This window comes from Haliotis asinina, chromosome 7, assembly GCF_037392515.1.
Source record: "Haliotis asinina isolate JCU_RB_2024 chromosome 7, JCU_Hal_asi_v2, whole genome shotgun sequence".
Lineage (NCBI taxonomy): Eukaryota > Metazoa > Mollusca > Gastropoda > Lepetellida > Haliotidae > Haliotis > Haliotis asinina.
The window spans coordinates 13,668,823-13,696,025 of record NC_090286.1 but is presented as its reverse complement, the minus strand read 5'-3'; the positions used below and the strand labels follow the sequence as shown (position 1 = coordinate 13,696,025).

The following is a 27,203-nucleotide window of genomic DNA, read 5'->3' as shown; positions in this document are numbered from 1 at the left end:
AATGATAATTTACTGCGATACGCACTTTCATGGCGGCGAGCCCGACAAGGGTAGCATTACTTTGCAACATTTGTTGAGGCATTTATCATTATTTATTAGTAGTTTCCGGTGGTTTCGTAGGATCTGAAATTCAAAATGTTAATTACGCTAAAAACCTTGCAACAACAAACGTTTAAGGTTGATATCGCGGAAGAGTCAACGGTAAGAAAAATCGGCACAATGCCACAAGTGTATTTCCGTCAATATCTGTGATTACCCACGCGTTTTCTTATTTCCTTACAGTGATCTAAATGTTTCATCATAACTGTGAGAATTTATGTCAAACTAATGTTTTGTTTCAGATTTACAACATATGAAAATAGTTTATGAGAGTGTAATTATGACGTATTTGCTGTGATGCGACAAGCCCGCAGAACATTCATGAATGTTTCGTTATAAATAAAATGGCAGTCATCAGCAGATCAGAACTCAGTCTAAGAAACAACACCAGATCCATTCTGAACTGTTGGAAGCCTTTGCGAATGTACAACCACTAGCGAATTACTTATGTATTCTAAAACAAAAGTATTCTTTAGTATTTGAAATGAAAATGAGAGATAGACTTTCAGAAGATGTTCAGGATATTCTTCCACACATCATGCAATTTTCTATACTGTACATATTCTCAAGTGAAAGAATGCAACATTCTGTTGAATTTGTTATATATCCAGTGTCCGAAACAGCTGTCTGTCAGAATTTCCAACGCTGGTTAACTTTGAGTCAACAGGATATAATTGATTAACACACAACTGTGACAGGCCATTTGATGACAAAGAACAACAAATGGGGCCTGGTGATGAAGCCACTGCCACAAACCTTTGATCACCTGAGACCAAGGATACTACACACTATTGGCTTATGAAAACTTTATCAAACAACAGTCTCTATCAAAGTACCCTATCAGCTTGATGCTACTACATGTTTGTCATGTTTTGTGGCTTCATCACCAGTCCCATTTCTTAGTCCCCAGCTGGCCTCTCTCAGTTATGTACCAGTTGCTACTTAATTCCATCCTGTTGCTATGTTAAGCTGCTGTTTCACATAACATATTTTGTTATCTCCTGTTTGTCAAAACATACTATGTACATATACTTCTCATCATTTAGTTCTTGTCACTTTCAGCATGTTAACGGTATATGAATCTACCCTGAAACATCGCTCTTATCATGACACAAGAAGTAGTCATCCATAAACATGATAAAGTTATATATTTCATCGTTGATAGAATTTGTTGGTTTTCAGTGAGTTGGTAGATTTTAAATGTTACCAGTCCTGTTGATTGGTACAAAATTTTGGGTAGTTACCTGTGTTGCTATACTGTTCACAGTAGTGAAGATTATTTTCAGATGCCACTCGCATACAATTAGATGATCCATGAATGTCTGTATGTACATATAACATATCCTCGAACTCAACAATGTGTACCTGCAGAGATTTGACCCAAACATGTGACCAGATGTGGGACTGCCCATACACAGTTATACTGAAAGAACTGGTTGATACCACAGATTTGAATGAATGTATAATATGATAATGAATATGTGTTTGAAACATATGAATGCTTGACATGTATAATGAATGAATGCTGGAAAAGTAATACTAAAAATAAACTGCATAAATAACTGATGAAGATATTACAGGAAAAATATAGCTGTTGTCGACAAACTTTAGAACAATTTACACCATAAATGGGTAATCCCAAGATGGGGACAAAGCATAAAATTTGGGTAGGGGTCAACTAAAATTGTTATGAATGGTCTATAACTCTTATTAAGACTCTTAAAACCTCTTAAGAGGTATGAATCTGGCTATAATTTTATGTATGATTTAGACAATTTCGTTGGTATTCTGTAAATGCTGGTATTCTTTAAGTTTCAATACACACGTGTCCTTTGTCCCTTCTTGGAGAACAATATGCTATTTAATATTAAGTTGGTACAAAGAAATGATTGATCAGTAGAACATAACAGAAAGAATAAAATAATATTACTTGAAGTAAATTAGTAATTCTTTGTAAGACATGACACAAACATAGCATCACAGTCACACCATTTTTCTGTTGTCATTTATGTCTGTTGGTCACATAGGCATGTTGCAAAATAGAAAGTATGTAGCAGAAGATGTCTGTCAAGACTCTGTATGACAGGTGTTTTTGACCAGCCATATTGACAGTGATTTGGATGTTGCTGACATTTTTGGTGTACTGTATTGTTCAGTGTTTTTTTTTTTTAGTGAAAATTTCTACCAGACATTGAGACATTCAACCCGGAAATTTACCATCCCCAGTAACATCTTGCTGTTCAATATCTGGTAGAGCTGGTAGATACTATATAACAGTCACATCCCGTCACAGGTTCAGGAAAGTAAACATATGGACAGTGTAGACGATGTCAGTTTCCTGGTTGCTCATAACTGTAGCTTTTCATCCTATTTTTGCTTTGTCGGTGGAACCCATGAGGTTCCAGGGTACATTTGGTTTTCACCAACCCATGCTTCCACAAAAGGCAACTATGCTCGTTGTAAGAGGTGACTAACAGGATCGGGTGGTCATGGTTGCTGACTTGGTTGACGCATATCCTTTGTTCACAGCTGCACAGATAGATGCTTATGCTGTTGATCACTGGATTGCCTGGTCCAAACCATCCTCGATATCTCCAGGGTATACGTTCCGATAAGTCTCCACAATACCCTGGACGCATCTACGGCTCTGCCAGATAAATTTATTACCTCCCTTGGCACCCTCAGGATCTCACAGTAGCCAATCAGCTAGGCCGCTGTTGTAACCGAGCTTGCCAGTGTCAACAAAGGTAGCGGTCGCAACTGCTAAGGTTTGCTCGCAGTGCGACTCAGATTTTAGGGAAATCATACAAACAAATTCACAGGTCGGAAACTTTAAAACAACATATGCAAGAACTCCTTCTACCTCTTCCAGATAACCTCTGCATTGTTTCTGTTGCCAAGTATAATCGGTTAGATAATTCAGAAAACGAAAGTGAGCTGTGATTGGTTCACTCAACTTCCCAGCGTAGACACCTGATTGGATCAAAAGACAGTCAAGGGAGGTAATAAATTTATCTGGCAGAGCCGTAGATGCGTCCAGGGTATAGTGGAGACATATCGGAATGTATACCCTGGAGATATCGAGGATGGGTCCATACTTGAATACTAACAGATTGACACCATAAAGCTAGAATATCGTGCGGCGTAAAACTAATCTCACTTTGTTGCTGGTTCTTGTGTGCCAGTGCAGCCTTGTGGCCATCAAGGCCAGCATTCACACTGGATACATCCTCTTTCACAGTTGTTCAGCAAAAACAGAGCCTAATGTTTAATGTCCCTCAACTCACTCCCTGAAGATGTATATCTGCCAATTACAGGTGAAAGAACTCAAGGAGAAGGTGGAGGTGGAGAAGGGGAAAGAGTTTCCAGCTGCAGGACAGAAGCTCATTTATGCAGGTAAGATATGTTGTTTATCATTGTTACTTATTATTATTACAGAGGGTATTTATACAGTGCACATAGCACATGCTCAAGGCAACTGGCACATGCTCAAGGCACTGGTATCATGGTCATGTACTCATCATGTTTGTTCTTACAAATGGGAAATCTTGGCAGGAAACTCCCAGAATCCAGAGCTAGTTGAGAAAAGTGGAGGATATGGGTTTACTTCACTGATTATGTGTTGTTCACGTTTCCAACCTGTAAAAAAGTGAAAACGGAAAAAACACCAGTGCTGTTTGAAAGTGCCAATTAATTTTGACAGAGTGGTCAGGCTTGCTGAAGTGATATAACACTTCTTGTTGTACCCTGATGACCTGGCTGAAAATATCAATCACTGGTTTGTCTGGGTTTCTGATATGTGATGGAAATATTTCTGTCTGAGGAGTTACAACAAAAGGAAATCATTCCAGTCAACTGGCACAATTTGTTTCCATCATATATATGGCAACTGGTACATACGTGCCAGATTGCTCACTCACATACAGTAAATTGAACATGTACAAACTTAGTCCAAAACTCATTCTCTTTCTGAGGCAAAACTCACATTATATCATTGAAGAATTATTGGCTGTTGCTGCATGTGAGCATATGGAGTAGGTACCTGTATGAGTCTAGGAAATAGTTTGTCATTATGTAACAGATGATCCTTAAGTGAATAGTAAAATGTCACAAATACGTCAAAATATGCTTCTTAGCCACAACTGCCTGTTTCAATTTCTGTGGACTGCCCTACCACTGTGAAGGGAAATCGGATCATTTGCTTTTGAGCTGATTTTGAAAAAAGACCCAGAATGTGGTCTGGTTAAAAGTGTTTTGAGCAAGATAAGTGAGCAAGATAACAACATCGATAAGTGTAATTGCTTCCAGCAGCTAATCACTTGAGATATTCAGATGACATTCGTGCTAGCAGTAATAGTAATTTATTGGAATGCTGAATTTACTGATGTGTTATCAATACTTTATTTTCAGGAAAGATTTTAGAAGATGACAAGAAAATATCGGATTATAAGATAGAAGAGAAGAATTTTGTTGTTGTCATGATAACGAAGGTAGGTGTAAAGTATATAATTTGGTATTTAATTAACAAAGTGTCACCTGTGTGATTGGTTTCTAGATTTTGAGATACAAAGAGTATCCCATTGTACCATGTGACTGGAACGAGGACATATTTCACGTTCACCAACTACATGCTATGTTACTGTATGGACTCAGTTGTTCAGAAGTATGGGACAGAAAACCAGAATGTTATCCTATTGTAGTGTATATTAAATGTGTTGTGTCCTTTGACATTGTAAATACTTGGATGATGGCTTTTGTGTAAGTTAAAGTTGTGTTTTAAAAGTTACTAAGATGTTTTATGTGTGTCATATGATTAGCAATAAAACAAGTTATTATATGGGGAGATGTTATTCAGATAAATTTGGACTGCAGGACAGAAAAATGTATCAGTCTTGGATTCCACACGTACTGTGTTCCAGCCTAAGGCGGCACCTCCTGCCAAACCAGCAGAGAGCACCAGTACACAGCCAGCTCCTACAGAACCTGCTGCTGCAGCTGCCCCCACCCCTACCCCTGCCCCCACCCAGACTCCCACCCCTGCCCCAGCACCAGCACCAACCCCCGCACAGACAGAGGCTAAAGACACACCCAAACCTGAGGAGGCTAAGCCAGAGGATAAGCCAGCCAGGTTCGTGTTTCAGACCTCTTTTTTATGTCTCAGAGCTCTGTTTGTATGTCTCAAAGCTGTCTTTGTGTCTCTAAGAGCTTTCTTTGTGTTGGTGGTGGGGTGGCCTAGTGGTTCATCACGCCAAAGACCTGGGTTTGAATTCCTACACAGGTACAACGTGTGAAACCCATTTCTGGTGTTCCGATTTGTTATGATGCTGGAATATTGCTAAAAGCGGCGTAAGAGAAAACTCACTTAGAGGCAGTCTCTTTGTGTGTCTTGGATTTTGTTATAGTAGTATAGCTGACTGGAATAACTTAGCCCTTATATATTGAACTGTTAAATTTTTCCTTATCCTGACTCATGCTTAATTGTTTACTCTCCTTTATCCTGGCGAAGGTAGTGGATCACCTGCAATCATTTGGGGAGGAGATAGTCCCCTTAAAAGAGTCTCCGTTGATGATATGGAGTGAAGATATCAGTCGCATGTCGACTGCAGCCTCGGACATCTTAGACAACTCTTCAACACAGTCGTCAATGCATGCGCCACATGCATTCAACGCAGGCGCCTTCATGCAACAATTCACAACACAGATGATGAATCTTTTGGAGCGACGATTGGAAGAGGAAAGACGCCTGCACTTGTCAATGATGTTGACTGCTATTCAGCGAGAGCATTGATCTAGACCTGCACTCATGTCTGAGGAGGTGCACGCATGCACTCACTCTGGAAGATCCCGGTCCCAATCATCAGGTTGCAGCACAAGAAGGATATACCCACGCCGAGTGAGTGCACTTGCATGAGTAGTTATACTCGGGGGAGTGACGTCACACGCTCGTGTGAGTCAACTTGTGAATGGACTCGTCAACGGAGAAGGTCTCCTTCAGTCTCCCCTATTCATAGAAGACGCCATATGCAGTCATCCTCCCCTTTGGACTTAGACTCACACAGTCAGGACCCTCGGCGAACTAAGAATTCGTCTTACTCTAGGAAGAACAAAGTTAGATACCATCGTGATATGTCACCGGAGGAAGCCCTTTTTTCAGACCCAGAAGTCACATCACAGATCATGAATGGTCTAGACTTAGTCTCATTATCCAAGGATTTCAACTAACCCAACACTTATAGTATGAAGAAGGAAGACATGCGTTAACGTTTCCGGCGATAGCTCCGATATCTACAATTTCTGAGAATATCATCATCAGTCATCTCAGGTTCAGCAATCCTGCGAACAAGGAAGAGTGAATATTCTTGTCAACTTTCGTCACTCAGAAGAAGGATCAGCAGTTTACGTCCGAACACCTTGTCTCAACTGCTGCGGGACTGAATCTACTCGACAAGATTGAAGAGGTAACAAGGACGATTGCCCAAGACTTTAGAGAAGTCATGATGATCAAGTCCATTGACACCTTGACAACGGTGCTCAAGCAGACGGGTGCAGGCGAAACCAACATTCGTTCTCAACGATCCTTTTGAGGACCACCAAGCAACCCAAAAGAATGCTTGATAACTTTATATGAAATGAAATGAAACATAGAAAAATCCCAGGGAAAGGACTAAAACGCATTCGCGTTTCCCCCTCCAGTGCGACTACCAAGAGTCATCGAGAAAATAAAACAGACCAAAAGGCTACAACTGACTTTTGTCTCGCCTTAGTGGCTAACGAGACATTGGTTTCCAACACTCATAGAGGAGTTAGGACAACCAACACTACAACTACCAGATTGGGAAAATCTTCTCGTCCATCCCCACACGAAACAGGCACACAACAACCCAACTGCATTCCGTCTTCATGTGTGGAACGTGTCAAAATCTGTTTAAAAAACAGAGGATACTTGACGAGAGTAGTGAAAGCAGTTACCTTAACCTTACGGAAATTCACTCGCACCCATTATGATGACAGATAGCAGAATATTTGTGTCACCTATGACATTCCAGAGGTCTGAAAGGCTCTACATTATCTACATACTTGGCAGCTGTCAGCTCAGTTGGAAATGGGCACCAAGCTGACTAGAGTACCTGACTTACTTGCCTTGCTATGGTCCTTCAAGTTGGATGATCAACAACGTAGATTTAGAGCTCCAGCATGGGATCCAAACATTGTACTCTAACATCTCACAAGTGAAGCGTACGAGCCGCTTGATTGGACCTCATTTCAACTGCTGAGTCAGAAGATGCTGTGTTTTGTGTTTTACTTGTCTTGGCTACAGCTGCACAAATGTCAGAAATTCATGCTCTCAATTTCAACCACACGAGCTTTGATGCAAATCATCAGCACACAGCTCATCTAGGTCTACGGTGGGATTTTATTGCAGAAAATCAACTGCCAGGTCAACCGGATAGACAATTCCACATTCCGGCACTATCTTCAATCCCTAAACCCAGTGATAGTCAAGATTTATCATTATGTCCTGTCAGAGCATTGAAGATATGCATTGCAGGTACCAAGTCTAGAAGGCAACGTTTCAAGTGCCTGTTTATCCCTATATCTACTGAGACACTTACGGAAGTATCCCTCAACACTATCTAAGTGTGAATCAGAGCTGTTTTATTGAGAGCTTTTAAAGCAGCAGGATTGGAACCTCCGCGAGCCTCCAACCCACATGAAGTCAGAGCCTTGGCCTGGACACTAGGACTACGTGGGAATTGCTCACTATCAACTATAATTGAGGGCTGCTTTTGGAAGTCAAACACGGTGTTTGCCACCCACTACCTACAAGACATAGCCACGGAGGACGTCTCTGGCATTCATCAGTTTGGGCCTCTTGTCGCTGCTCAACAGCTAAAAGTTCCCCGAAGGTGCTGAGTTCACTCACCCGTTTTATCATCACATGACTTGTGGAAGCCAGACGCTCTGCGGAGTATTTTGATGGAAAGTCTATACGCACATCTTGAACAGACTGGCATAAGTGATTACGACCTTGTATTCATTATGAAGGTGTTTGAATATGAGAAAAAAAATAAGTCGCAACTAGTCTTGATTGTTTTATCTTGACGTTGGTTGGTATCGTCACATACCAGTCAACAAAGCCTTTTATGGAAGACATGTTTGACTGGATGTGATTTCCCCCAAAATCTACAACGAATATGAGAAGAATAGGACTGAATTATCGTCGTTGCAAGTTCCTGTTAGGGGGGAAATTATTGGATGTAATTTGGAACAGACAGCAGAATCCAGCGTGGCCTGACCCACTGCTGTTTCTGTCGGATTCTCTATGCCATTAAGCATGAGTCATGATAAGGAAAAATATGTAATTTTCTGAATAAAATTGATATTTTATACTTATCCTGACGAAAGCCCTCCCAGCCGTCCCTCACAGACACGCAGAAATCTAGTATTCTCATGCTGGGCGATTATAGGATAGAGGGAAGTATCATGGCTGTCTGTTGACAATGTGCGTGGCAAGGGAGGTAATACATGGGTGAGTGTGAATTTTACGTCCGCTTCGTTTAGAAGGGAACTTCAAGGGATTTCAGGTGTTCCACTACCTTAGTCAGGAAGAGAGTAAGCAATTAAGCTGGAGTCAGGATAAGTATAAAATATCAATTTTATTCAGAAAATTACATTATCATTATATTTTTTCACCTTGTCCCCTATGATACAAAATGAATCTTTTGTAGTAGTTACATCTTTCAACACCTTGAGTTGGTTGTTAACAATATAACTCTCATTATTGAGGACACTGAAAACATATGGGTTAGAACTGGTCTTAAGCAACCCATGATTGATGTAAGAGGCAACTAAAGGCCTGACAGACAGCAAACCATCAAACTGATCACTGATTCTGACCATTTGATTAAAATTGATAGGGTGACACACTCATGTTTGGATGCTGGTATTCTTGCACATATCATGTCTTTATCAAGTTCATTGCCTGAGAAACTAACGCCTGACATACGAGTTAAACAATCCCGAGCAAAGATTTTAATTATGTTCAATATAAACGTAAACTACATTGAAACCTGTAAGAAAAAGGTCTACTCTGGGTATTTAAATGGACTGCCATGTGACCTTGTGTATTGTTATACCCACAGAGTTTTTTATTTTTGCTCATGTTATCAACCATGGGTGTTCTTCTGCCAGACATTGATTATTTATCCACATTTATACACCTTGAATATTTCTAACTGCTACTTAAAACCAACATTTTCTCACTTGTGAAATTGTATAAGAATGGACCCCGTGAACATCTGAGGTAGAAAAGGTCTCCAGCAACAAATGCTTACCACAAAAGGTGACTATGCTTGGTGTAAGTTCCTACTAGCAGGTTCGGATGGTCAGACTCGCTGACTTGGTTGACACGTCATTAGTTCTCATTTATGCAGATTGATACTCATGCTGTTGATCACTGGATTGTCTGATCCAGACTTGAATGTTTATATACTGCTGCTGAGTGTGGTTTAAAACTAAACTCACTTACAACGATTATTGCATGGACAAATATGAGAAGACATTCCTCCTTTCTCCATATCAGCACCCCAGCAGCCACTGGGACAGCTGCATCCAGCGACGCTCCAGCACAGCTAGCCGCAAGTGCGTTACCCCAGTCAGCCATACAGTCAGCAGAGAGCTCCCTGGTCACAGGCCAGGAGTATGAAAACATGGTGATGGAGATGATGAACATGGGCTTTGACCGGGAGATGGTGGTACAGGCACTCAGGGCTAGCTTCAACAACCCAGACAGAGCTGTAGAGTATCTGTTAGGGGTGAGTTGGGTCACTTTCAGGGATGGATTGATGGGCATGATCATTTCAGTCTGTAGAGTTGCATGGTGCAAGCACAGACAGAGCTGTAGAGTATCTGTTAGGGGTGAGTTGGGACACTGTTGGGGATGGATTGATGAGCATGATCATTTCAGTCTGTAGAGTTGCATGGTGCAAGCACAGACAGAGCTGTAGAGTATCTGTTAGGGGTGAGTTGGGACACTGTTGGGGATGGATTGATGGGCATGATCATTTCAGTCTGTAGAGTTGCATGGTGCAAGCACAGACAGAGCTGTAGAGTATCTGTTAGGGGTGAGTTGGGTCACTTTCGGGGATGGATTGATGGGCATGATCATTTCAGTCTGTAGAGTTGCATGGTGCAAGCACAGACAGAGCTGTAGAGTATCTGTTAGGGGTGAGTTGGGACACTGTTGGGGATGGATTGATGGGCATGATCATTTCATGCTGTAGAGTTGCATGGTGCAAGCACAGACAGAGCTGTAGAGTATCTGTTAGGGGTGAGTTGGGTCACTTTCGGGGATGGATTGATGGGCATGATCATTTCAGTCTGTAGAGTTGCATGGTGCAAGCACAGACAGAGCTGTAGAGTATCTGTTAGGGGTGAGTTGGGACACTGTTGGGGATGGATTGATGAGCATAATCATTTCATGCTGTAGAGTTGCATTGTGCAAGCACAGACAGAGCTGTAGAGTATCTGTTAGGGGTGAGTTGGGACACTGTTGGGGATGGATTGATGGGCATGATCATTTCATGCTGTAGAGTTGCATTGTGCAAGCACAGACAGAGCTGTAGAGTATCTGTTAGGGGTGAGTTGGGACACTGTTGGGGATGGATTGATGAGCATGATCATTTCATTCTGTAGAGTTGCATGGTGCAAGCACAGACAGAGCTGTAGAGTATCTGTTAGGGGTGAGTTGGGACACTGTTGGGGATGGATTGATGAGCATAATCATTTCATGCTGTAGAGTTGCATTGTGCAAGCACAGACAGAGCTGTAGAGTATCTGTTAGGGGTGAGTTGGGACACTGTTGGGGATGGATTGATGAGCATGATCATTTCATTCTGTAGAGTTGCATGGTGCAAGCACAGACAGAGCTGTAGAGTATCTGTTAGGGGTGAGTTGGGACACTGTTGGGGATGGATTGATGAGCATGATCATTTCATTCTGTAGAGTTGCATGGTGCAAGCACAGACAGAGCTGTAGAGTATCTGTTAGGGGTGAGTTGGGACACTGTTGGGGATGGATTGATGGGCATGATCATTTCATGCTGTAGAGTTGTGGATCTTTAATTTGACGTACAGCACTTCTATTATGAGGCTGTATACCATAACTCCTTATTCTGATAAGTCATGAACTACGCTAGACGCAGGGAAATCAATAAGGTAGATCTTATGCAGTGGGATGAAGTTTGCTCCATAGTGTGATAAAAACATTATGTTCATAGTACATCTATACAGTCATCAGTTCTGTGATTCAGGTATGCACATGATTACATATTTGTTTTTCATTACACTATGTCATGCTGAAGGCTCCAGATGCAGTCAGTGCAAATTTTTTTAGATGTGACATTTTTGTTTACTTCTTGAGACGTTCATGCCTTGCTGCATGTTGTTTCAGGGTATTCCTGCCACACCAGTTGCTGTGGTTGATGACCCCCCTCCAGCTCAGCCAGCCCCTGTCCCACCTGCAGCCACCACCGGTGCTCCACCCCCCACACAAGCTGCACCCCCTGCAGGTACCCCCCCTGTACAAGGCCCGGCTCAGGGGACAGGCTCCACCCCAGCCAGTGCTGCTCCAGTAGGAGGCAATGGTAATTTCTTGCTTGTTTCCTATGAATGGTGCCTTTTGTTAAATTCATGGGCCGCAGGTTGGGCTCAGTGAAGTTAAGACTGACCAAAGTCACTAGTTTTCATAGCTCTCTAACATGATGTGGGGCGGTGTTGTATTCTAGTGGTAAAAGCATTGGTTCATCATGTTGAAGACCCGAGTCTGATTCTTTAACTCTGGTGTCCCCAGCCATGAAATTTGCTGAAATATTGTTAAAAGTGGCACAAAACCCAACTCACTTGCTCACTTTATCATGATGTGAATATTATATCACATGTTGATGTATTGACATATTAAGGAAAAATATACCTTTGTGAATTGAGGAGATACAGGAAAGTTTTTAACCAGGCACATACAAACTGTTCATATGCCTACATGTAATGTTTGATGGTCTTTGACTGTGAAGTACTCTACATCTTGTGGGCTTACCATTGCAAAGGGCAAAACAGTTCTGTTGTCATTGAGAATGATTCTACAGGAAGTTGGTTGGTTGCTGATGTTAATCCACAAGTTACACAAAAACTTTTTCTCTGCACAGCCAGAAAAGTGGCATGTTCCTTTGTATTGATACTAATGTGTGAATGTGAACTTTTTCAACTTTGTTGACACTTGTCAGCATATCCAAGTTGCTTTGATCGATGCTCATGAATTCAGTGTCATTGTTGTCTGGTCCATACTCTATTATCTACAGTGATATAGCTCGAATATTGTTGACTGCTTTGTTAAGCACCAACCAGCCAACCAACTCTGTGTCATGAAAGCAAACTGAATATAATCTTTTCATTCTGGTAACATTTTTTTTTACATATTTGTCATCAACTTCCGGTGTGAAAATGTTCCATGTATATATGGAGGTCATGTTGTATGGAATTGATGATTGCTAATTTACATGTATTTATTCATGGGTGTAGGTTATTGAATATGAATTGTTCTATCGCCTGCCACATTCTGCAATAGTGGAATGTCATGACTGTGTTTCGTATATTAACATATCGTGTGACAACCATTCTGTCCACCTTGCATATTTCTGTACAGTAAGGTATATTGTTACAGCCCTTGCAGAATGAGACTGATGAACACTTACATGAATATGAAGCTATTCATTGAAAATGCTGCACTGAGTCTTCCCAACCTCATCCTTGTGAGTTACACTCATTCAAGGTCTGCTACATTATTCCTCACATGGGAACAAAACAAGTACTAAGCATTCCTGTCTTCCTGCTTGCATGTGGTCTTAGTACTTAGTAATTCATTATGTTATGCTTTCAGCTGGAGACCCATTATCATTTTTACGCTTACAACCCCAGTTTCGGCGGATGCGAGAAGCCATTCAAGAAAATCCTCAGTTACTCCCAGTTTTGTTACAGCAAATTGGTCAGACAAATCCTACTCTTTTAGCAGTAAGTATATCTCAGTCCAGTACACATAGTGTGTAGGCCTCACACTGACTGAGCAATTTAGTGTTTCCTGTACTGGAAACAGTGGATTGGATGGTTTTTGTAGAATGTTCATGTACCTCCCTTGTGTAGATTGTAGCTCATAGTATCAGTCCCTTTAACCACATTGCTGGCAGAAGGGTGTGAAATGGTTGGTTGGTAGTATACTCAGAATTCATGGAACTTTGTCACCTTCCCCTATTTCTTTACCTAACAATGTTCACCATTCTGTTTGTTTGCATCACAGACTTCATAGGTAGTTTGTAAACTAAGGTGGAATAAATCAAATTATACCAATGAAGATAAAAATCCAACAGTTGATTTGTTATGGTCACATGTATAATTGGCTCTTGTAACCTGGTAATACTGCAGAAATGGGTTTATGATATTTTGAGAGATCCATAGAGGTTACCAAGTTGAATGGTAATAGTATACAGTGACAGTGTTTGTGACATGTGTCTTGTTATTTCAGCTAATTAATCAGAATCAGGAGCGCTTTGTAGACATGTTAAATGAGCCACTAGACGATGAAGCAGCGGAGCCTCAGGGGGCTGGGGCAGGGAGTGGCCAGGGTTATATACATGTCACACCACAGGAAAAAGAGGCAATTGAGAGGGTAGGTTGTTGTACTCTGTTAACAAGTGATGAGTGACCAAACTGACAAATTAGGATCAGGGGCTTCTTTCAGGAAACAGCCTTTACTTTGGTTAAACTTAACTCCCATGCTTTGACATTGCATTAACGTTACCTTTGTGTCCTATGATCACCTTAGTGCTTTGAGAAAGGAGGCTGGGGTGGTCATACTGTGTGACTGGGCTGAATGAATGTGTATTGTTTATTGTATGATCATTTACACTGTCAGCTGACAAGTGTAGACAATGCTTGTTGACATCAGTGCTGTTGTCAGTCTGTGATAGTCCACTGAGGTATGTGTTTGTTTTGTTTCAAGAAATACCCTAGACTCATTTGAGAGCAGAGCTTGATTGGAATAGCCTCTCGAACTTTGCATAGAAGGTTTTGTGGTCATTGTTCTAGCCAAAGTCTTATATGGATTTGTTGGTTGGACTCCTGATTGAGTATCGCTGGTTGTTACTGATTCTTTCAATCACTTGTTTTCGCCCTGTTCTTTAGGGTGTTGTGTTATACCTGGAATGTTCTTTATTGAATTTTAGCAACATCTTCTAAATTACTTCACTCTTATTAGTAGTTAATTCTGTTTTCTTCATTCACAGTTGAAAGCATTGGGATTCCCTGAAACATTGGTTGTTCAAGCATACTTCGCCTGTGACAAGAATGAGGAGCTTGCTGCTAACTTTTTGTTAACCCAAACATTTGATGATGAAGAGCAGCAAAGCTGATCATTTTAAACAAAGACAATTGGGAAAATTTCCCCAACAGTTATACACATGTAAAGAAAATCTTGGGACTTTAAAAGAAATCATAAGCCCTGTGGAAGATGGTGAAAGTGGTGTCCGTTTTCTTGCATGGATGTACCATCCATATTTTTGAGAAGGCGATGATTGTATGAAATGCTGAAAGATTTTATGCCTGCCCTGAAAATAAATGTGCGTACCATAGTTGGTCTTGATATAAACTCTTGCTCTATCCACCCATCGCAAATATGTACAAACTGATGGTGACATTTACTGATGACGATGTGGGTTGGAAACTGTACTAACCAAAGTCATAGTTATGTAGGTTAATCAGTGACAAACTGTGCAGTTGGTTAGTCACTGTTCTGACAACACCATCCGATCAGTTGATGTAATAATGTTGCAGATTTTCATTAAGATGTGGAGCAGTGTACACAGTATTTGATTCTGTTTGATGTTCTTGCTAAGCATAACAAATTTTTACTCCAGGTATTTATGGCGCATAAGTTTTTCACATAACGAAATATTACGAAGCCACAATTTGCTGAAAGTATTTTGTGATTGTCTGCAAACCTCAGGATTCGTGCTGCAGTTCACGCCAAGTCTTAGACAAACATTACACTGCTTTTTGATACTATGGATACTCAACAACTGGTAATAGATGTCTACAGCTATCATCCATGCTAACTGCACAGTGACCATCCTCAGTAATCAAACTCTTTGCACCACATTTATACTGTATGGAGCAACATCACTGACTGCATCTAGATGTTAGTGTTAACAATGATTTATTATGGACCAAGCGTTGCTGTATTACAAAATGTTCAATTATGTATAGCATTACATTTTTTTCTGTTCTTGCACACTATTTTCAACTGACACAAGCATCCACTGTACAGATATTTAGAAAGTTTTTTTCTGAAATATTGTGGTGTTTAGTAGTGTTAGTTGCAATTCGTATGTTCAGACAACCAATCTACTGAAGTTAGCTAAGTTTCTCTTTCAGTTGTTAAGCCACAGACGGTAAACATTGTCGCCACTGTGCACTGTCCCTGCTTGTATTCTACATTCTTTTGTGTGCCTTGGACAGGCAGTGTTGTCTGTATGCACCATGTGCTCTCAAACACTGTTACAGTCAGGGAACCAAGCTTCCTAGTGTGGTATATCTTGTCACATATCAGTTAATTTATTTCAAAATGATAGCAGGTAGATGTGATTGAGAAATACTTGTTGAAAATGGTAATGATAAGAACCTTGATTTGTGTAGCCACACATTGTCTGATGCTATGTGAAATCAGTGTGATTTTGGACAGGGTGTTACATAGTGTAGACTCAAAGGGAAAGGACATTTAAGACGTGTTGCTGTGCCATTTCTGTTGGGTTCCATCACAAGATTGTGGTGACAACATCACCTGTCACATGTTTTGGTTATTTCAGGGGAGATAACTCTGAAAACGGATTGAACAGTGGCTTTAGTTAAAGTAATTTTTCAAATGGTTAGTATTTTCCATTGGCTCTCGCATTCCATTCATTGATTGGGATTAATTATTAACCGATAAACATGAAAATTTGAAACCTTCTTGTGTTGAATTCATTAAATGATGAAAGGCGTGTTTCTGATTCTAATAAAGCATCTCGTTGTTGATGTCCATAGTACTCTCAAAGCCTTAAAAATTAGCAGATGCTAAATAATCCCTGCTAAAATTTTATGAATAAACTGTTTATTCAAGTGTGTAGTTGTTGATTTCATTTACATGGAGTAGCAAACAACCATTGGCTAAGATGATTGACGAGGCATCTTGAATGAACAGTGTGTTGAAGCTTTTAGCAAGTTGAACTCAATCATCAGCATGAATAAAAAATATATCGAATAATCTCTCACATTGATAATAGGTTACACAGAAAGTAATGTTAGTTTAGGTAGGGTTCTTTCAGTATGCAGTTTAATAACTTAATTTGAAAGTAGGATTTGTAGGCACTATGGCATGTCAATGGGTTTCACTATAGAGGTGAACGATCTGAGACTGTAGGTCTTCAGGCTACCTTTCCACACCTTGCAGGTATTGGAATGAAATAGTTTCCACACTAGAGTGAGGTCGAACCTGGTGAAAAGAACCATTTTAGTTTACTTAAGAATACAGTTACCAAAGTATTGTGGTTAAGATAGATTGATGCTTACTTCACTGATTTATTGATGGGTCATCTCTATGGCCAGAATAATGCATGTCAGAATGGATAACTGGAGAACATTCGTGGGAAAAGGATAGTTAGGACACAACCATGGATGGTCAGTACTTTCCAAACGCCTTTTACGTGCCTTTTCAGATATGTCAAGTGTAAGCCTTCATAGAATAATCCTGCTCCTGTAGGGAAGTCCCAGTTTAAGGTTAGATTAATTCTGCGATGAAGTTTCTGGCTAGGATGGGGAGGTGGGTTTGAATTCTTTTTTTTTTTTTGCACAGGTAAGAGTTCGGAGCCATACATGGAAGGAACTGCTCAGTAATGTTTATTGTAGACATTGCATTATGTCATAGTGTATAATTTGTAGGATGTATAGTGAATATCTGTATAAGATGAGTAAAGTGAACGTGTGTTTAATTGGGATAAGCCCGTAAAAGAAGCAGGAGTTTGCGTCCTCTGGGAATGGCCAAATGTAATGAACATGCAATGATCTTGCAGCATACTGCCCCGGTTCAGAAAAGACCAGCAGAGTTACCTTTAAGGCGTGACTACCACTCGCTTCTCACCAAGTAAATGTATGCCTTGATTAATAGGCAGTTGCGTAGCAGGATTTGTTGACTTCCTGTGAAACACACACTATTCTGTACATGGGTACTTTGATGTGATAGTTCTTTCTAGGAAGAGTAGACTAGAACCTTTTAAAAACAGTTTCCATGATTTAACTGTATATTGTAATGTTACATGTGTTTTATAGCACCTGACGGTACATAGCCACAATTACGTATTGTTTTATAACAGAGTGAATAATGTCGCCTACAAATGCGATATAACAATTATTGTCACGTGTTACAATCATGATATCAGATATTCCAAATTGTCATGGTTCCAACATAACAAAATGGCAGTCTTTAGGGTGTATTGTTTCTAGTATATAAAACTACCACCGTTCCTGTTATTCGGCGTAGACAGCATACACTATACCCGTGGCGTGGATGTTGCCTTGGGTGATGTGCGTCGTGGTATAATTGTCATATCTCTGGTCCCACAGACACCGAGACGAGAACTGCATGCTCTGTGCACCTTTCTCACCGATCATCACAAAACAGACGAACTTGAATCTCTTCATCTCCAGCTTCTTCACCTGTTCCAGGATCTTGTTGCTCAGCATCATACTCTTGGTCTTCATGGCACCACACTCGTACACATTCTCTGTGATGTGGTCCTTCAGCACTGCCTTGATAATCTGCTTCACCTCTCCCTCCTTGAACCTCGAGTCAGGCTCCATCTTGTACGTATTCTCGTACATGATCATGGGGTGGTGATGGTCGTCCGTGACCACGCTGTGCCGGTCATGGTCCCTCAGATGCTTGTCTCGGTTGCTGGCGATGGAGTGGGCAGTGTCCTTGCGGCCGAATGTCCCCGCCCTTGGTCTGCCCCCTGTCATACCTGTTTGAACTGGGTTGATGGTAGCGCCCCGAAGGGTCGGGTGTTTGTCCTTGGAATGGTGGTCCGTGGAGTGGTGGTCTTTGCCGTGGTGGTGATCCTTGTCTGACTTGCCATGATGGCTGCTGCGGTGTTCGGCCTTGATCTCGCTCATCATGGATCGCTCCTGAAACAAATTCAAAGATGCTAACAAGATCATGAATGGCATTGAATCTGATATTCAGTTTGTCTATTAGCATACAACTATTTGATATATTGATGATAGACACAGGGATTGAAAGAAATTGTCTGAAACAAGAAGAAATAACACCGTTGAGAAATGAAATTAGAAAGTTAACACTACCGGAAAGGTGCTGCACAAAGCCGAAACGCCAAAAATGGCACCTGTACACAGCATCAGTTGACGAACTTGACACATTAAAATTATGAAATACAAAATTGCGCTTGTATTGCATGTTTCATAAAACCCGTGAAGGTATAGAACAGGCCTTCAGTAACCCATGCTGGCCATAAAAGGCGACTATGCTTGTTAGAGGCGACTAACGGGATCGGGTGGTCTTGGTTGGTCGCTGACTTGGTTGACACGTCATCGGTTCCCAGTTGCGCAGATCGATGTTCATGCTGTTGATCACTGGATTGTCTGGTCCAGACTCGATTATTTACAGACCGCCGCCGGAATATTGCTGAGTACAGCGTAAAACTAAACTCTCTCACTCATGAACTTGAAGCAAAATCCACTTTTGCATTATTTCCTATATGTTTAATTGGACACAGAAATATTTTCAAAACTTAGCATATCGGTTTCTATTTTTTCCCAAGAGTGTAAAAATATTTTTCACCCATGCCAAATTAAAACAAGCTAACACGTGCAACTCACGAGCGACCCTTTCAAAATCATACTGCAATGATCGCCTAGAGAGCTGTCAACAGTGAATGACTGCAGGGCAGAAACTGACCCGGTTAGGCTATCGATGTCTGAGTATTGACACACAGTAACCGACATGTCGACAAATAGTTCCACATGCCTAACTGATCAGGCCTTTTGATCAGACACAATCAATGCCGGACCTGATCGAGTCGCGCTCAACGTCAAGGGATCCGGGTTAGAATGGGTTTGCCAGCAGTCTTATTACTGTTCTTGTGACGTGACTGACCGAGTTCGGGTTTACTGTTTGGCATCGTCTTTCGGTTTGGGGAAGCAACAATTCGACATATCACTAGTCTTAACGCTATATTCTGTTTAGCAGTTCATCCCCCCACCCCCACCCCCCAAAAGAAAGAAAGCCAAACAAACACAAAATACAAAAACAACAAACAACAAAAAAAGAAAGAAAAAAATCAAACAAAACCAAAACCAAAACCACACCAAAACAAAACAAACCAACCCTACAAGGACAATATAAACTCACTGTTGACATGCAATCCGCAAACTGACTTTTCAGTAATGTGTTTTCTAATTGGTATACCTCCGGTTTCTGTGCTGGGTTAGTTTGCAGTTTGATATGGCACGCTAATATAAAACACATGTCAGATTAACCTGAAAATATCTGACAAAGGTGATCGGTAAATGTATCTGTCAAGTGACACGGGTATGATAATCCGATAATCTGGGTGAAAACTGTAGCTACATCGCATATAAGCCGTTGTGGATCACGTACTCAAATCAAATTTCAGAAGTGTTTTATCGATTTGTATGTCAGGTTGTATGTGTTTATGGACCAACCGGTCCTGTGATAATCCGGACGCTGACAAGTCGGACCCTTTACAATCTCAGCATTCATAGCACCGAGCTCAGGCACGTCAACACTGGCAGCTGGTGCTCCAAGACGTCTCTTTAACGCCTCAACAACGTCTCTCCATTTCAGGCTGGGTCACTGGCGGTGGGGTAGCCTAGTGGTTAAGGCTTTCGCTCTTTGTACTGAAGACCCGGGCTCGATACAATGAGTATACAACGTGTGAAACCCTATTTCTGGTGTCCTCCGCCGTGATTTTACTATAATATTGCTAACAGCGGAGTAGAAACCCAACTCACTCACTCACTCAGGTTGGGTCAGTTTTAATCACAAGGCAACGTCTGTGACTGAGGTGGTCAGTAAGGAAGCATTGTGGTCAATGCAGGTTGTTTGGACGGGTGCTGGAATCAGCTAGCAAATCTACTAACATAAAGGAATAATGATACAGACGTACTTACTATGAATACAAATAACGGACCCTGTTAACGTTGAGTAGGTGTAGGTGGGGTGTGAAATCTATCACGGAGTTGCCCATCTAACCATGAAACCAACATGTCTTCAGGTCGATTCATTGTTACAGTATTTGTATAAAAGATTTTTATCTATCACGGCTTCATACCGGTACACAATAGCAATACAGGACAGGGCCACTCTGTTTTCATAACGGCCAAAACCATGGATTAAACAGCGACTTGTGTCTTCATGAAATATACGCGTTTCTGATGAAATTGATCACTGTGATCCGTGTATGACTGCCATCAGGGTCTCTGTTGTTGACAGTGCCTGGAATGCTATTGACAACATAATGTACAGTTGAACAGGCCACTTCAGAATCCTTACACCGTAAAATACGATTTGATGTGATATTAAGTGACCGGATGATATATTTTAAGGGTACGGGACAACTAAACAACCATTCTTGACACTGCATTATGAGGGATAAATGTCAACCGGCATGGCGTATGTTGCTCAGGGTGTTGATTTTCTATACATGGTGTAATTACAGCATGAAATTGGATTTGCATGACAATATCGTATCTACACAAAATAATGGTATTTTTGGTGACGTTTTCATAAAACATGCGTGTTTGATACAGCATGTATGTCGTCAAAGTGTCAACCCTTACAGATCCGGGTTAGAATTGGTCTTCAGTAACCCATGCTTGTCGTAAGAGGCGACTAACGAGATAGGGTGGTCAGTCTCTTGGTTGACACATGTCATCGTAACCCAATTCTGTAGATAGATGCTCATGTTGTTGACCTCTGGATTGCAGATTGCAGTCCTGACTCAAATGTATTCGGACCACCGCCATATAGCTGGAATATTGCTAACCGTCGCCATAACAGAACACGACAACTCTGTTTTCATGAATCGAACAAAACGCTGAATTAAACAACCAGCCAACCAACCAACCAAAGTGTCTCAGAATATATGCCTAGAAATGCCTGCAGGGGATCGTTTATACCATGATAAGAATCTATAGCCTTTAAGCACGACAATTGCGAACACAACATAGCACGTTTCCTTTACAGGAAAACCATCACCACATGCGTAATAATATGACAGAAAGTCAGACGTATTGACTAAATGCCACGACGGATTGCAATGAAATATTATAATTAGTGGAAATGTAATTGAATGTCTGGCGGGTGGAATGTAATAAAGTTTTCCAATTATTAGTATTTATCCCGTTGAAACTAGACGCTAGCAACACCCATATATAGCTAGCTGCTCAAGATAACAGTATACTAGGACATGCATACAAAATTTCTGTGCTTAAAGCGAATCCAGCATGTTTATAGGTCACTATAGCTAAACAACTTTCACGGTGCTTCCTCTGACTTGGGAATATGTGCTCGGCTAAATGTCCGTCCAGCATGTTTCTGCCGAAGGCGATGTCAAACAACAACGACGACGACGACGACAACAACAACAACAACAACAACTAAACAACACAATACCATACTACTGGTACTAACATCACTAAATACCGCAACGAGTACAAAACAGTGCCACGAGGATGTTGACTGGTGCCAGTAGAACTGACCATATCACTCCTATCCTGAAATCACTCCACCGGCTACCGGCAGAGCACCGTATCACTTTCATGACTCTTTCTATCACGTATGCAGCACTAAATGATGAAAACTCCCCAACCTACATTAAGGACATGTTACCAACTCACAAGACCTTTAACATCAGCCGATGATAGATTACCTCAGATCCTGGCTCTATGCTTTGGAACTCCAAAACTGTGGACTGCTCCACCTCTGGAAATAAGAAATTGTCCAACAAAAGACTTTTCTAACTCATCTGAAGACATATGTTTTTTTCCGATCACTTCAACAAGCGTCGTTGGGCAGTTATGTTTAATCCTATAAACCAGGCACTATAAAAATAAAATATCATTCATTCATTCATTCATTCATTCATTCATTCATTCATTCATTCATTCATTCAGGGTTAAATATCTACTGACGTTTAAATTATGAAAGGAGGGCTACGCTCTTCATGTTGGCAGTTTACTACTGTACTAACTAAGATTTTCAACCTAGGCCAAGATTTTCGAAGCTCTCCTAGCTCTAAGACAGTCGTAAGTTAATGTTAACGTGTGGCACTTACGACTATGAAGCTTCATATATATAGGCCCTAGTTGCTAAGGACAACATTGATAACATACCTAAACTGTTGTAGTTTCATTTCAGATTCTGTTTACAACATTACAACGTTCATGGCACCGTTGTACAAACCCATCTTAGCGCTAAGGTGACCGTTACTCCAATACCTTAACATAGAGTTAGGGTAGTCTTAACGCTTAGGTAGTTTTGTAGAATAACACCCAGCCTGACACAGCATTACCCTTAGAGCATCAAGTCGTCATTGCATAACTGTTTTGATCACATCGACATATTTTCTTTCGACCGCTGTTTAATTTGAAGAATATGTGGTCGTCGGTTTGGATAAACGTGTCAAAGATCGTTATGACCTACATGGATGCTGGTGTTCCTAAAACAGGAACTGTGCTGGTGCTAGATATCTCCTATCTCTCACAAGGAGACGCTAGGCGATGGTGACTCACGGGGTCTGATTTCTTAGAAGGTATCGTTATGTGGAGTCATATCTTGTACATATATATTTATGGTCTCATACCGATGTACAACATAGATTTGTTACAGTCTCATTCATTCCCTGTTCATTGTCAATGGGATTTCTATACATACATCAAATGTATAACTTGTTCTTTTCACGGTAAAGATGGTAAACTTCCTGCCTGATTTTAGACTTGGTACTTGGTACTAGGTATTTGGTACTTGGTACTCTGCTTCAGAAGCATGAAGTACAATCTGCATTCATTTCCCCGTCAGATCTGTGCCTATATAGCATTGCACCGTTAATCTCCCCCCATTGTCCCTCTCAAGTGATTTGATTTGGCTAATATTGACTCTCTCTCGTGCACTTCTGTATTTCGGCAGCAATGAGACGTCGTTCAAATATCTGTAGACGCTGCCTGAGACGTCTAGATCAACACATTGACATGTATGACTGTTGTTAAGGTCAACAACTGAGATATAACATAAGGACATATATCGTCATGGGTCTGGGTCTGGTTTCACAACAGGTGGTAGGTTGAACAAAGTATATACTGGAACTCACGACGTTTATTCAAGATGACCCACTTTGTTTTGTATTGAAATAAATAACCACCAAGTTGGCTCTTAATGTACCGTGATCGCTTTGATGTTAGGGAGTACAGAGGGCCAATGTGATGTACTGACACTTTAAAGGGTACAGTTGTCACATACACTTCCATGCACATTGTGATAGCATTCGGGAAGGGGCATGTATACATAACCGCCTCAGTAGGACAGTTAAAGGAGCGTTCAGCTTGCTGGGCCATGCATTTGACACTTGAATATTACACTGCTGTGTCTGTGATCCATTTTCCTTTCACTTGTAAGACCATTCCATTTCACCATTGCAGCCAATGTAAAACATTTTGGAAATAATTCAGTTTCGTGAACTGAGACAAACTATGTTAGTCTTAGGGTAGAAGCAAGTAGCCATGACGACAGATATACATTCAGTTCAGCACAAAATTATTCGCGCTGTCCTTATGACCTATTTTGTCTGATGAATTGTCCTTCCCAATCATTTCCCAGCAAGCAATAATGAATCGCATTATGCAACATCCAGAAGTCCTAAGTTACTTAACTCAAGAAAGTCTATATTTACACCGCTCATAATTCATGTTTAGCCCACGAATACATATATCAACACCGTTACGGCTATTAACATGACATGACAAGTATAGGGCACTTATGACATGTATCGGGTAGATAAGGACGGTATATACCCGTAACAGAAACAATATATACATGCTATGTCCACATCGACTGGCTATCGGTTGTCCAGGGTGGTGTGTAAGGAGGGGCAGAAGTGGGTCTCTGGGTCACTGATACCCGATAGCCTATGATTAATCATGGAAAACCCTGTTCCACGCAAGACACCCCATAAATCCCATGCTGCATTGTGGTATGTTACGATCCTTGATTTATTAAGACGCGGGGATGTCATATACTTTAAACTATATTCTAAAATGGCCATTCTAATTCCGATATTAGATAATAATGGTATATGTCACAACACTATATTTGTCTTAGTTCAATCAATAGAAATAGATATTTAGAAAACATACAATGATTACATTTTACCGACATTTGTCTTACTGGGTATCAGAAGGTGAACCTGGATCTGCCAAATGAGAGATTGAGGACATGAAGTATGTTCAACTAATCGGGGATCAATGGCAAATCGAAACCTCATTTCCTCGGTAGCGGATCCTGGTGGTTGCTGAGACCGGGGTTCGATTCCCATTGTGTAAGCCTGTTATCTTTTCCCTGTCGTGATATGGCTTGATTTATGCAAACGGCAGCGTAAAAGCATACTCACTAGCTCTGTTTCGCAAGTGACATATTGTTGGTTTGGTGCTTGACGCCACAATAAGCATTATTCAAGCGATGTGATGATGGAATATGGGTGAGTCTGGCCCACACAAACCAGTGACTGATATAATGAACAACGATCTAAGTGGCCCTGACACGTTCATATGATATCAACTAAATCACCGAGCCTGGTCGAACTTGTCAGTCGTCACGTCGTCACTTACGATACAGCTAGCTGGGGACGAATGTTGCGTCACGAACATACCGTGGGTAGAAGTGTATGGTGGGGTATTTCACTCCAAAATATATACAAGAGGGTGGAGCTGGAGGGGTTTGTGTGTGTGTGGGGGGGTGGGGGGTGGGGGGTGGGGGGTGGGGGGGGGTGTGTGTGTGTGGGTGTGTGTGTGTGTGGGTGGGTGGGTGGTGGTGTGGTGTTAGTGTTTGGGGGGAGGGGGGCCAGGTAGAAAGTATGGATCAAGACACGGATCCGACACGATAGTTGTCACTCATGGCGGTTCATAGTCACACCTTTTTAAAAACAGTTTTAAACGCACACTCTTTTACAGCCAGCCAGCAATTTATTGTTTTTTTTATAAGTAACACAAAAGTGGGAAATTGCCTGACTGGGTCATTTGAGGTCATTATTCCGTCTGATGTAAACAATTTATCGGACAGATCTTAGTAACCTGAAGCGCCCCAGCAAACACTACTGGTTCTAGAGCTTGACTCGAAGTCGACATACCTGATTGCATCGACGTATACAAATACATTGCGTGTCGGCATGGCAGTAATCTGTGAATCTATACAAAATACACGATAAAGATCGACCCAGCCGTCAAAAAGTAGTTACAATGGGGGAAACAACGATAAGGTGGGGCAAGGCTTTACAGTGATGAATAACGCCGACATTTTAAGTATACATTACTCTGTGGAGAACTGCCCATGTGAGGTTGTAATGCTTTTACACATATATTTCCGCTGGGATAATTATACCACTTAATTAACAATACACTTCAAAAGATTTTTGTTGACTTTATAATAGTACTAAACACATAAGAATTCATTTTCACCTTGGAGGAGAACTGAAGGGATTATGCTTATAGCATGAGTGGCTCGTCAACCTTGAGTGAGTGAGTGAGCTGTGAGTAAGTCCACATTTTAGAAAAGAAACAGAAATTCAGATATATCACGACGTGTCAGCTGCATTTCTGGTGAGTGAGTGAGTTCGGTTTTACACCGTTTATAACAATATTCAAGCAATATCATTACAGAAATGGGCTTCACACATTGTGCCCATGAGATGAATCGAAACCTTCTGAAGAGGTCATGCAGATCATTGAAACTAACTTAGTGCTAAAAGACCAAGGCTAGTAGAGGGGTCATGATCAACGGACATGATATTGGTCAGGTAAATGAATTCAAGTAGAAATATACATGTGGAAAACAACTCTAGTAATCAACTATGAAATACAAACACATACGAATAACACACCAACATTCAACAATTAGGATACATGATATTTGATTAATGACAAATGTATGTATAAGCGTGTCATTTCATGACTAATGAATATCCGAGTTTTTATTCACAGTGTCATTGATATTAAAACTTTTATCTGAAAAGGAATGATAAAATTAATAAGTGTATGAAGCAAAATAACACGGCAGGTTATAACGAATCATTATTGTAAGCATCACGTTATCAGTGGAGAAGCAAAAGTCTTTGTTAAATGAGAAACAGTTTGAACTCACCTCTACAAGCGAGCCTAACTACCAACTACTAACACGGCGGTAAACAACGGCTGTGTTTGATTTCACCAGTTTGTTTTTTGATTGTTTTGAGAAGTAAAGCCTCCCTGGTAACACAATCTCGGGTGGAACTCGACTGAGGGGTGGCTGCTCGGCGCTTGTGAAGACATTTATAATATTTCTCGACTGTTGGGCTGCGACAAGGCACTGTGATAGGTCGCTCACTGTTATCAGCACTCGCTCAAAGCGCTATTGTACCGGTTCGATAATTAAAGGCGTACTCCCACTGGTATATTTGCAGGCCCTGGTGGCTACTTAGAAGTCTTTGCGAGATCCATAAAAGCATTATTAGCTCAGGATTTTTCTTTTATGATATTCTAAGCGTTATTTATAAGCAGTTATACCACGACAGCGACGATATATTTACTCGTGTTTATATGAATTTCTTGTAGTTTGCCATGGGTGTGGTAATATTGATTGTTCCAACATGGAGCTTGATCGTTGATATTACAGATGGCAGCGTTACAACTGTGGTTCCGTGGCCTGTAACAGGACCAGACCAACTGAAGATTGATAACAAGACC

The 27,203-nt window shown here is 41.0% G+C and overlaps 2 protein-coding genes across 2 annotated transcripts; one reads left to right on the top strand and one right to left on the bottom strand.

The window, feature by feature from the left end:
* Position 1: 1 nt before the first annotated feature.
* LOC137290296 (UV excision repair protein RAD23 homolog B-like) lies at positions 2-16,298 on the top strand. Its single transcript, XM_067821101.1, has 9 exons — positions 2-201; positions 3,417-3,495; positions 4,510-4,589; positions 5,019-5,227; positions 9,683-9,914; positions 11,551-11,743; positions 13,030-13,160; positions 13,669-13,812; positions 14,429-16,298. The coding sequence occupies exons 1-9, from the start codon at positions 136-138 to the stop codon at positions 14,552-14,554; spliced, it is 1,260 nt and encodes a 419-aa protein (XP_067677202.1). The 5' UTR covers positions 2-135; the 3' UTR covers positions 14,555-16,298.
* On the bottom strand, positions 16,161-26,676 carry LOC137290297 (dynein light chain Tctex-type 5-like). The gene is made up of 2 exons (XM_067821103.1): positions 26,623-26,676; positions 16,161-18,359 (listed from the first exon to the last, which is right to left on the bottom strand). Exon 2 carries the CDS (start codon positions 18,348-18,350, stop codon positions 17,703-17,705), a length of 648 nt encoding a protein of 215 aa, XP_067677204.1. The 5' UTR covers positions 18,351-18,359; positions 26,623-26,676; the 3' UTR covers positions 16,161-17,702.
* Between the last annotated feature and the right edge of the window lie 527 nt (positions 26,677-27,203).

Coding starts and splice junctions, on each gene's coding strand:
- LOC137290296 (XM_067821101.1), top strand. CDS start 136: ATGTTAATTACGCTAAAAACCTTGCAACAACAAACGTTTAAGGTTGAT. Junction 4,590..5,018: donor TTGTTGTCATGATAACGAAG/GTAGGTGTAAAG, acceptor ACTGTGTTCCAG/CCTAAGGCGGCACCTCCTGC. Junction 11,744..13,029: donor TGCTCCAGTAGGAGGCAATG/GTAATTTCTTGC, acceptor TTATGCTTTCAG/CTGGAGACCCATTATCATTT.
- LOC137290297 (XM_067821103.1), bottom strand. CDS start 18,350: ATGATGAGCGAGATCAAGGCCGAACACCGCAGCAGCCATCATGGCAAG.